The 12,342-nt window shown below is 46.7% G+C and overlaps 1 protein-coding gene across 3 annotated transcripts in view; it reads left to right on the plus strand.

The window, feature by feature from the left end:
* Positions 1–5,163: 5,163 nt before the first annotated feature.
* SMOC1 (SPARC related modular calcium binding 1) overlaps positions 5,164–12,342 on the plus strand; it is a 149,077-nt gene continuing 141,898 nt past the window's right edge. For all 3 annotated transcript variants that reach the window (XM_012656229.1, XM_012656227.1, XM_012656228.1), the window contains exon 1: positions 5,164–5,561. In XM_012656229.1, coding sequence (XP_012511683.1) covers positions 5,463–5,561 — 99 coding nt within the window. In that variant the 5' untranslated portion in view covers positions 5,164–5,462. The remainder of the gene's footprint in view (positions 5,562–12,342) is intronic.

Genomic DNA, 12,342 nt, shown 5'->3' on the forward strand with positions numbered 1-12,342 from the left:
GACTACAGGCTAATTTTTCTGTTTTTAGTAGAGATGGGGTCTCTTACTCAGGCTGGTCTCAAACTCCTGAGCTAAAGCAATCCTCCCTCCTCAGCCTTCCAGAATGCCAGGATTACAGGTGTGAGCCACCGTGCCCGGCCTTTTACTAACATTTCTAAGAGGTTGTTTTTCACTGTCTGTGGTAGTCAGCCTCCAAGATGGCTCAATGATACTAGCATCCTGGTATTCATGCCCTCGTGTAGTGCCCTCTGACACTGTACCAGGGTTGGGCAATGTGACCAATAGAATATGGCAGATGTGGTATTGTTTTAATGTTTGTCCTTTCCAAGACTCATGTTGAAATTTAATTGTCACTGTAATAGTATTAAGAGGTGGGGCCTTTAAGAGGTGATTGGGCCAGGAGAGCTCGACCCTCATGGGTGGAATTGGTGTCGTTATAAAAGAGGGAGTTTGTCTGTCTTGCTCTCCTGCTCTTCTGCCTTCTGTTGTGGGATGACTCAGCAAGAAGGCTCTCACCAGATACCAGCCCCTATATCTTGGACATCCAAACCTCTAGAACTGTGATCCAATAAATTTCTGCTCATTATAAATTACTCAGTCTTAGGTATTCTGTTACAGCAGCAAAAAAGGCCTAATACATCATAGCACAGCTCTCTTGAGGTTAGGTTATAAAAGACTGCAGCATCCAGCCTGGGCTCTCTCTCTAATTACTTGTTCTGAGCAGGAAGCCAGCTAAGCTGTAGTGAGGCCCACGTGGGCAGGAACAGAGGAATCTGGTCAACAGCCAGTGAGGAACTGAGGCCTGCTGATGACCATGTCAGTGAGCTTGGAAGCAGATCCTCCTGCGCTAGGTGACCGACCGTAACCCTGGACGATAGCTTGGCTGCAACCAGGCCTGGCTACACAACTTATGGGATCCAGTGAAAGATGAAAATGAGAGCCCCTTTTTCAAAAAAGAGAAATTTCAAGACAGTAACAGTAGAGTATTAAGCCAAGTAAGGGGCCTTTTGTGATTATGCAGGCTGCCTGCTGATGAAGCTGGTCCTGACTGCAACCTCATGACGGAACCTGAGCCAGAACCACCTAGCTAAGCTACTCCTAGATTCCTGGCCCACAGAAGCTGTGAGATAATAAATGTTTGTCATTTTAAACTGCTAAGTTTTGGGAGTAATTTTTTCATTTTTCATTTTCATTTTTGTTTTTTGAGACAATGTCTCACTCTGTTGTCTGAGCTGGAGTGCAGTGGCACCATCATAACTCACTGAAACCTCAAACTCCCGGGCTCAGGCGATCCTCCTGTCTCAGCCTCCTAGGTAGCTGGGACTACAGGCCCACGCCATCGCACCTAGCTAATTTTTTTCTATTTTTAGTAGAGATGAGGTCTTGCCCTCCTGGCTTCAGGCAATCCTCCCGACTCAGCCTCCCAGAGTGCTAGGATTATAGGTGTGAGCCACTAAGCCGGGCCTCCCAGATTTTTTCCTTCCTGCTGGCTGGAAAACAGATGTGATGGCTAGGGCTTAAGCAGCCCTCTCGGACTATCAGATAAAGCTGCTTATTATGACAGAGAAATAATAGAAGGAGCCTGTTGGAGACTTTGAATGGAGTTTGTATACCAAAGACAGAAATAAGATTCTAAATTGTTTGTCATTCTAATTATTTTTGTCATGTGTATTTAAAGTTTAAAAAGTGACCTTAGTAAGGTTAATGTTTGTGGGTAAGCCTCATTTTCATAATGGGATTAATAATACTTACTTTAGCTCAATGCTAAGGTTACAGCAAGTTAGTCCTAAATCCAGTAACAGAACCCAGGATTCCTGATGTCCCAAGCTTCTGAGCTCAGTAGTGTATTTGACAAAAGTCCTGGACCTTAGACACAGCTCACCTCTTTCTGTTGGTAGCTGTTGTAATACATGAAGCAAGTATAAGTCAGGGTATGTTTATATTATAGGAGTGCTTTGCTCCAGAGCCCCATTCAGGATCTACCTCCTTCATGAGACCTTCCTGCCCATAGGTCTATCGCGGATCCTCACTCTCTGAGTTCCCAAAACATGTTGCAGGCTTTGCTCTTAGATATGGTCTCCAGTATCTGGCTAGTCTGTGTCTTCAATTAGATTGGAACCTCTCAGAGGGCTCAATGTGCATCCAAAGAGGTCTCATAATAGTGAGCATTGTATTGGGCACAGAAAGAAATGCATCCATGTGCTTGTAAAAATGAACAGAAAGGTGCTACTCTAAATATGAAACAAGACAAGACTCCTCTGGATTATACAGAAACAGATTTATTTGAAATTGGCACTCCTAGCTAGTATTAAATATTTGAGGCCCTAAGACCTCAATGTATGATATAAAGTATTATGTTTCTTCTATTGAAATATCCCCTTGCAAATAGAAGTCCCATAAGACAAGGAGGATGGCTGAAACTGGACAAACCAGATGCCAGCCCAGCTAGATTTATTTTTGGACCATAAGCCTGGCCTCCAGGGACAGAAGGAACTTGTCAATTTTACTTTTTTGCTTGGATCAGAATATTGACCCTGGCAGAGAGATGCTATTTGGGACTAGTAGTTCTCTGGAATTTCTAATCTTCTCTGGGCTTCGGAGGAGTTGGGAGAAGAAAATGCATCATTTGAACGATGGCCATGGTTACGACAGGCCTCACATGCCAACCAGAGGGAAAGCAAATACTTGCTGAGCGAAGTAACTGGAAAGCAGTCGCTCATATTTTAAACTAAGCTACATGATTGAAATCTAGAATAATGTAGACTTTTGGACCAATGACCACTTGGAAAGAAGCCTTCTGGCAGGAAAGCAGCATTCGGTGCTGGGATGGAAAGGACTATTGCAGTGCTTTTTCCCTGGGCGCTTTGTGCTGCCAGATACTGGGGCCATTTCAAGCATATTTACTCATTCCAGCAGATTTCTCAATAACTTCAGCAACACGAAGAAGTTGACCAGCTTGATGGATGCATGTAGCCCGGTGGTAGAGTCAGGAAAAACCTCCCTTGGTGGGTGAACACTTCGGAGGGCACATGGAAATTGATGTAAGTGCTGCAGGAGGCAGAGCACTGGACAAGTGTCACAAGTCCAGCTGGGTGAATTCCCAGGATGCCAAATCACAAGGGCTGTTTCCAGAAAGGGCTGACCCCTGCTGTTTACACCCTCTTCCCCTGAAGCTCAGCGAAGCTCACTAGTCTCAGGTGCCTTGTTAGGCCACTGAAGAAATCCCGCATTGGTGCACAGGGAACGTCCAACCCATTGGCATTTGAGGCTGGACATGGCAGTCTTCACGTGACAGGAGCACAATTAGATGCCGGAAACACAGCCTTGCATCTCAGCTCCGTCATTTATCAGCCAAATGAGGCCAGGCAAGCCACAGTCTCATGGAGCATCCATTTACCTGCCTCTAAAATAGGGATGTCTGACCTACCTGTTTCACAGGATCATTTGGAGGATAAAATGAGATGAGGTATTTGTCCTACCCTCTTAAAATGCTGGATTGTGATATTTCTAATTTAACCATTTTAAGAGCTTTACGTAATCCTTCTTCTTTAATCCTGACAACAGCCCATAGTGAGGATACTATTTTTATCCCCATTTTACAGAGCGGGGGAACTGGACTTCTGACAAGTCAAATGACTTGTTCACGGTTATGCCACTAGGTGGCAGACCCAGGATTTGAACCCCTGCTGTCTAGCTGAAGAGAGTCTGACCACAGCAATAACTCCCAGTAGGGGAAAAGAGACAATTCTTTTAGAGACGTTTTCCATTTGCGTTTGGAGAAGCACAAGTACTTTGTTACCATTCCAGCATGCAGTCCAGGGTTTTTTGTCTAAGGGCGCTGGGGAGAGGTGAAGCGTTTTAAGCAGGAAGTGGTGCATTTAGGTTTGTTATTTAGAAGGATGACTGGCCGCAGGGTGGAGGCTGAATGGAGCCAGCATGGGGAGTGGGCAAAACCGAATGCAGGAGTCAGGTGGGAAGCCCCAGGGAGCAGAGCTAATCTTTGTCAGGACCTCTCAGGCCAGACAGGGAGGAAGAGTTAAGCGCTGGCACTTACAATCTGGTTGGAGAAAAGAATTCCTCCCCATAAAGTGAGTAGCCTACACCAATGGAAGTAAGCACTAAAGGCTGGGCGCCACTAAGAAGATAACCATGGGTCTCTTGGGCTGAATGCAGTGGAGCACCTTGCTCTGTCGAGGAGCTGCTCGATGCAGCTGTGACCATGCCCAAGACGGCCCTCTGGGGACAGCCCTGGCCAGACCCCTCCAACATCTGACTGGACCCTTTGCTGAGCTGTCCTCTCCAAATGGGTTGGGCACGCAGAAGAGATCGCTCCCTCCTCTGACCCATCTCTGAGATCTCCGCACCCACAGACTGCCTTCTCCCCGTCAATACTTTTTCCTCCTTCTTCCCCACCTGGGTACGAGGGCCCCTCTGACTGCCTCTCCCAGGGCTGCTATGCCACAGAGAGGCTGTCCCTTGCCCTCTGGGTCAGAGCGGGGAGCCAGGATGTCTGGGCTCCAATCCCGGATCACAAGGACCACAGGGCCACCAGTAGCCATTCCCATACACACGGGGTGCCCTCCCCAGCAGGCCCCGCCTAACACATGCTTCGCCATGTCCCCTCGAGACTTTCCTGGCACAGGTGCTGTGGGACTCAAGGTGTCGCCCCCAGGGAGTTTCTTTAAAAGAAATGAATGCTCCTATTCCCCGCCGCCAATGCTGGTCACAGCCCACTCTGTGCGGGTCACCTGGCGACTTCCCAGTTGCTCTTGGTGTCGATGCAGCGGGGAGGTGGATTTCTCAGTGCTTTTGTGCCATAGCATTCCCATCTGAAAAATGGGCCTACTTTATGGAGCTGTTGGGGCAACTTGGTACTTGAGCTAAGAACTGTACATGCTTAGGACGTTATTATCAGCCAGGTGAGCATTCTGGAGGGTTTAAGGCTGCTGGAGCTCTCTAAGCCTTCCGCGGACAGGAGGGCCAAGAGAGTTACCGGTCTCTCCTGAAGCACCCTGCCAAGAGCTCCTCGGCGGGGGGTTGACCACAAGCCGCCCCTCTTGCCCCTCTCCCATTGGCTTTCACCTGCCAGAGGGTCGGCTGCTACAGGCCTCTCGGCCCGTCAATCAGTCCCGCCGGGCTCCGCCCCGCCCCTCCCGGGGGTTTATAACGGGAATTCCCATGGCCCGGGCTCTGGTGTCCAACCTGCTGCGGCCGCGGCCCTGCCGAGCGGAGCGAGCGCCGCGCGCAGAGCACACGCTCGCGCCCCAGCCGCCCTCCTGCGCGGTTCATGACCGCGTCCTCTGATCGCAGCCTCCGCGAGCCCGCGCCGCAGGACCGCTGCCTGCTCGCCGCCGCCGCGAGGGCCGCCGAGCGAAGAAGGAAGGACGGCAGGCAGGCGCAGTGTGCGCCCGGCGGAGCCCGCGACCCCTGCCCGCTGCCGGCTGCCCGGCCCGGCTGGCACCATGCTGCCCGCGCGCTGCGCCCGCCTGCTCACGCCCCACTTGCTGCTGGTGTTGGTGCAGCTGTCCCCGGCTCACGGCCACCGCACCACGGGCCCCAGGGTAAGTGCGCCCCCAGCTGTGCGCCCACCTGCGGAGGGAGGCGAGGTGGCTTTGCCCTCATCCCCCGGGGCAGGAGGAGGGGGAAGGGAAGTGTCAGATCTTGTTGTCCTCTGCCTACTACCCGGTCGCCTGCGGGCTTCTTGGCGAAGTTCCTGAAATATTTTTTTCTCCCATCGGCGCCACCCATCCTTTCTCACTGCACCTACCCCACCCTCCCGAACTGTCACCGGTGGATTTTCTTTCCCAATCTCTTCTCCCATGGCATTTGCTCCAAGACCCTCGGAGGTGCCTCCTGCGTCCGGGAGAAGCTCGCTCTCCGCCGGAGTGGAGCTTTCCTGTGGTCTCTCACTGCGCCCGCTCCGGCGCACTGGCGTTCTTGGCAGGCGGGGGCGGGGGACGGCGGTGCGCAGCTCTGCTCGGAGAGTTTTAGGTTACCCGGGAGCCACACAAGGACCTTGTGTTGTTGTTGTTTTAAAAAGCGATCACTGCTCGTAAACCCACAGCAGATAATTTTAATGCCCCCTCCTGCCGGGCAGGCCCTGGAGAAGGGGCAGGGGTGGGGGGCCGTGGTGAAGTGGTGGGGAAGAGCTGTACGGTGTTCAGGGGTCTCTTCCCCTGGGATCGATGCTGGAAGGTTGAATTACTTGTTGAACCTTGGTCTGATTGGAGTTTCTGAACGACATGAAACGTGCCAATTCTGTGTACAGGACAGGCTGTCCAGGGCATTGTAAAATCTCCTGGAACCGACAGCAGTGTGTTCATTTCTGGTCTAAATTATTGCTCCCCCCACCCCAGTTGGTCCAATAAAGAATTTCACTGCCTTAAAAAAATGTACTATTAAACCACCTAGTGGTTCGTTTGACCAAACTTAATCAAGGCAATCTCTGGCCAAGCATCAGTTTATGTCAGAGCGGTTGCCTTTCAGGATAGCTGCTTGCCTCAACTGGCAGCGCGAGAGACCACGTGAAAAGAGCTGGGATCTTTGTGAAAACAAGGTTAGCTCCGCAACCAACTTGTGCTTCCTTTCCTGGATATCCTTCAGCCCAGCCCCATTACCACCTGTTCAGACTGCAGGTTCCTTGTTCATAGCTTTTGCTACAGGAGAATCATCACTACAGCTGCCATGTGTGGAGGAAAAACTTTGCAATACTTGAGGAGCCTTAATGCCTGCCCAGATGCTGGGCTGATTACATCTGAGCCCTGCTATCACTGTGAGATCAGATTTGCAGCCACTTAGGAAAGAAAAGTGTTTGTCCCCGTGTTGGGCCGGCCCTTGCTTTTATGACCAGATGTGCAACAGCAGCAGTTAAAGTGTGGCAGATTAGATCCAGGGCGTGCCATAAATCCTCGACAGCAGGCATTCCCAAAGCTGGGGCAAGTAAGGGCTCCGGGAGTTACTTTTATGGATGCAGATGAGGATGCCTTTTAAATGAAGCTGCTTGGTTTGATATTAGGACTCGGAGCTCTTAAACTCTGAGGTCAGGCGAACCATGCGTTCCCTCCAATAATTAGGAACAGTCAAGACAGAGACGCAGACCAGAGCACCCCGACTGAAATCTGGATGCCCGCCCACATGAGGGTCGAAAGGAGAGAGGCCCTGAGACAAATGGTGGGGGGCTCATTTGCTGCTGGGCATGTCTAGCATCTCAAGCCATATGGCTCTCCTTCCCTGCCTCCTGAAATCAGAGGAAGCAACTTTTAGGGGAAAGCTAGGCACTTTAGGGGAAAACAGGGGACCTTGGTTAGGATCCCTCCAGTTTCTCTAGTTTATTAATTTGATAGAAGTGATGGAACATACGCAAAAACTGTAAATAGGCTGGTGTGTGTCCCAGCTGCTTCAATTTCTCTCTCCCTCTCTCTTTTTTTTTCTCTTTCTCTCTCTCTTTCTCAAACACACACACACACACACACACATGCTTAAAAAGTACCAAGGGAAAGGTGTTGTCTTAGCATGTGGTTACCTGGTTGCAGTTATATGCAGCAATAGGAGCTACCACTTATGAACATTTGGGCTGGGCACATTACCTGATCTCTTATCGAACAAGAACAAGAAGGTGGGTCTTTTAAATACCGTTCTGTAGACGAGGAAGGCTAAGTGACTTACTTGAATCCCTCATGGTGCGTATGTAGCTCAGGGAATGAAATCCCTGTTTATATGGATTTAAAGGGTGTGTGCTTTCCACATAACCACACAGCTGCGGGGAGTGTCCATCCAGCTAGTGATGCCGTCCCTGTTAAAGGAAGAGATGGCTCCATGAGAAAACAGAGAGCCCGGATACATCGGGCCAGTCTGTAGAGAAAGTATTCTTAATATTTTTTGGTGTTCGTATCGCTAAAGGGTGACATTTGAATTTCAGCCTATCACCAAAGACTCCGGATACATCAGGCCAGTCTGTAGAGAAAGTATTCTTAATATTTTTTGGTGTTCGTATCGCTAAAGGGTGACATTTGAATTTCAGCCTATCCCCAAAGACTCCAGTTCTCTTCTACAGCTTCTTGGTAGCCCGGAAGGGTGGCTGTGGTTGAGAGTGGCGGCATCACAGGAGGAGCAGAAACATCTGGCTTGTTGCAGTATCCCTTGGGAACTCCTAGGTCTCTTCTGTTAATCTTTTGAGTGACAGAGGCTTAAGGATTGGCATCTTTTCCAGCTGGCTTTCTAGGAAACCAAGAGCACGCCCTTTCGGTTTAACTTTATCTGGCTCACTAATTGAGCTCCTCCGAGGCCTAGACCCCAGTCCTTGCCCCCTTACTTGCTTCCTGCCTTCCTTCATAAAATTCCTGACGTTTGTTTGACTCTGGAAACCAGCGGCTATCAAGTATCAGATTGGAGGCTATTATGTAGGAAGCACCTGATTTTGGGGTCTCTCAGCTCTGAGCAGCTGCTCGGCTATCTGGGACGCTGGTCAGGACTCTTTTAATTACTGTGGAGGCAGCCATTTCTTTAATCCTGCACAATTTACTGAAAATGTTTCAGGGGAGGATGGGATGGGGGAGGGGCTTTCCCAGGCTGATGGAGTCTGGTCTATGGTCAGGCAAGTCAACTGCCTGTCTTTGTTTAATTCTCTGCCTGCTTTGGAGACAGGGAGCTGGGTGAGGGCAGGGACTGTGCTCATCTTGTCATCAGTGTGTCCCCAGAGCTCAGCACTGGGCCAGGCACCTGACGGAGATTTACTCTGTCCGTGTTTGGAATGAACAAATAAATGCAGATGATGCACGTTTAACAGTGATCCAAGGGTTGCACTTTCTTGGTGCTTTAGCATGACTGGAGGCAGGAACTAGATTTAGGAAGTTTGAGAAATATAATAAAATGGGAAGGTCAAGAGGTCTGAGTCAGCAATTGGTTTCTTTTTTATTTTATTTTTTTAATTTGAGAGATAACGTATGTATTTATTGTATACAACATGTCGTTTTGAAGTATATATACATTGTGGAATGGTTACATCTAGGTAATGAACAATTGCATTACCTCACAGAGTTATCATTTTTGTAATGAGAGAACTTAACGTCTGCTCTCTTTGCACTTTTTAAGAATGTGATCACTTGTCGTTAACTATTGTCACCTTGCTGTGTAATAGATTCCTATCAAACTGTAATTATGTATCTTTTAACCAATATCTCCTACTTCTCCCTCTCCTCCCCAACCTCTGGTAACTACTATTCTACTCTCTACTTCTATGAAATCAATTTTTTTAGATTCCACATATGTGTGAGATCACGTGGTATTTGTCTTTCTATGCCTGGCTTATTTCACTTAACGTAATGTCCTCCAGGTTCATCTATGCTGTTGCAAACGACAGGATTTCATTTTTTTTTATGCATGAATAGTATTCCATTGTGTATATATAACACATTTGCTTTATCTGTTCATCCATTGATGGACATTTAGATTGCTTCCATATCTTCGCTATTGTAAATAATGCCGCAATAAACATGGGAGTACAGATATCTCTTTGACATACTGATTTCATTTCCTTTGAATAAATACCCAGTAGTGAGATTGCTGGGTCATAAGATAGTTCTATTTTTAATTTTTTGAGAAACCTGCATATTATTTTCCGTAATGACTGTACTAATTTACATTTCCACCAACAGTGTGTAAGGATTCCCTTTTCTCCACATCCTTGCCAGCACTTGTTATTTTTTATCTTTTTGATAATAGCCATTTTAGTTGGAGTGAGGTGATAATCTCATTGTGGTTTTGATTTGTATTTCCCTGGTGACTAGTGATGTTGAGCGTTTTTTATATACCCGTTGCCATTTGTATATCTTCTTTTGAGAAATGCCTATTCAGGTCTTTTGCCCATTTTTTCATTGGGTTGTTTTTTTGCTATTGAATTGTTTGTATTTTGGATGTTAACCCCTATGTATTTCAGATAACTAACCCCTTATCAAATATACAGTTTGTGAATGTGTTCTCTTATTCTTTAGGTGTCTCTTCACTCTGTTGATTATTTCTTCTGCTGGGAAGAAGCTTTTTAGTTTGATGTAATTCTATTTGTCTATTTTTGCTTTTGTTACCTGTGGTTTTGACGTCTTGGGTAGCTTTGGGTAGTATAGACATTTTAACACTATTTATTCTTCTAATCCATGAACATGGGATATCTTTCCATTAATTTGTGTCTTCTTCAATCCAAAATTGATTTAATTGTTTTAGGTATATTTTTTAGTTGTTCTCTCTCCTCTTGATTACTTGATTCATCCTTCAAAACCCAGCTCCAACATTACTCTCTAGGAACTTTTTTGCAGAACACTCTTTTGGCTAGAATTGATCACTCTCTCCTTTGAACAACTTCTGTATCTGGTGCACTTGTGTTCTAACTTCTACTAATCCTTCTGCAGTGAGCATCTTAATATCAGGCCAGCATCTTCATCTTCTTAGCACTAAGTTGCCCCTTCACACTTCATGCATGATTCTGTCTTGTTAAATGAACAACTTGCAAGCCACCTGAGGGCAGAATAATCTCTCATTCATCGGTGTGCTTATCACATTGTAAAGCATTCTGTAAATATTTATTGAAACGAATTGGACAGTATAGTGATGTCCAACCTGGGTCTCCTGCTCTCATTTAAACCTGAAATTGATTACTTACAAATTGTTTTTTCCATTTTTAGGCTTTTGTTCTTTGTTTACAAATAAGTGTGTGTGGTGGTTATGGGAAGGTTGGGGGAAGAGAGACTGAACAAACAATCTTGAATAGGGAAACTGGCTTTAGCTCCACACCAACCTCTTTTTGTATCTTGTATTTGCCAAAAGTGAAGCAGCTTCTGAACTATTCCCTTCCATTTGACTAGCCTGCCCCCGTGTCTGCACCAGGATAGGTCCTCATGTCTGCTTTGATGCTCTTATTGTCTGTGTGCCTGATAAGAACCCTTCTTTAACATATGAGGGGATTTAGCTGAAATGCTATTCAGATGTTAGACCAAGAACCTGATTTAAACATTTTGTTAGAATTGACATGTGAAATTTAAAGAAACAAAATTGAGGAGGATAGGAAGAGAAAACAATCATCTTAAGAATCTCTAGGAAATGCAATCAAAATGGAAAAGACCTTGATACTATCTCATTATCTCCTGACGTTGAATATTCACATTTCTCATGGCCCAGCAATTCCACTCCTAGGTGTGTATGCCCAAGAGGAACTCATGTCCAGCAGGAGACATGTGCAACTGTGCTCATAATCCCACAGCCTGGGAAGAGTCCAATGACCAATCAGTGGGAGGGCAGACTGTGATGTATTCACACAGTGGAAAATTATACTCAGCCCAGACAAATGAACAATAATGACATGCAAAAATATGGGTGAATCTTGACAATATGATATTAAGTGAAAAAAATGTACAAAGATGCAGGATGACATCTTTTATAAACTTATAAACAACCAAAATTAAAAAAACCTTTTTAGGAATACATATAGCTACAATAAAACCATATGAAAAGCAAAGCAAAGTATTGATGGACACAGATTCAAAGTGAGGTTAGGGTGAAGTTAGGGTGGGGAGGGGGATAGATTGGTGTGGGGACCATGTGGTTGGTGTAAGTTGGTATCAATACTTTACCTTTTTGGGGGAGGAGGAGGATAGGTTTGAAGATATCTGTCCATTATTTTTTTTTTTAATTTCAGCATATTATGGGGGTATAGATGTTTAGGTTATGTATGTTGCCCTTGCCCCCCCTCCCCCCCTAAGTCCGAGTTTCAAATATGTCCATTCTTCGGGTGGTGTGTGTTGCACTCTTTGTGTATGCATATACCCGTCCCCTCCTCCCTCTTCCCCCCTTCCCCCTTCCTCCTCCCCCCTGCCCAACATCCAGTAGATGTTATTCTTATATGTGCACTTATGTGTTCATCAGTTAACACCAATTTGATGGTGAGTACATGTGGTGCTTGTCTTTCCATTCTTGGGATATCTCACTTAGTAGAATGCGTTCCAGCTCTAGGAGTTGATTAAATAAAAAATAAAAGTAGCTGGGCACGGTGGCTCATGCCTATAATCCTAGCACTTTGGGTGGCTAAGGCGGGAGTATTGCTTGAGGCCAGGAGTTCAAGATCAGCCTGGGCAACATAGTGAGACCCCATCTCCACAAAAAAATAAAAACATTAGCCAGGGCTGGGGGCACATGCTTGTAGTCCCAGCTACTCAGAAGGCTGAGGCAGGAGGATCACTTGTTGAGCCCAGGACTTAGGGGCTGCAGTGAGCTATGATTGGGTCACTGCACTTCAGCCTGGGCAACAGAATGAGACCCTGTCTCTAAAAAAGAAAAAGAAAAAAGTGGGCCCTGCAT

The sequence above is a fragment of the Propithecus coquereli genome, unplaced genomic scaffold, assembly GCF_000956105.1.
Source record: "Propithecus coquereli isolate 6110/MARCELLA unplaced genomic scaffold, Pcoq_1.0 Scaffold5, whole genome shotgun sequence".
Taxonomy (NCBI): domain Eukaryota; kingdom Metazoa; phylum Chordata; class Mammalia; order Primates; family Indriidae; genus Propithecus; species Propithecus coquereli.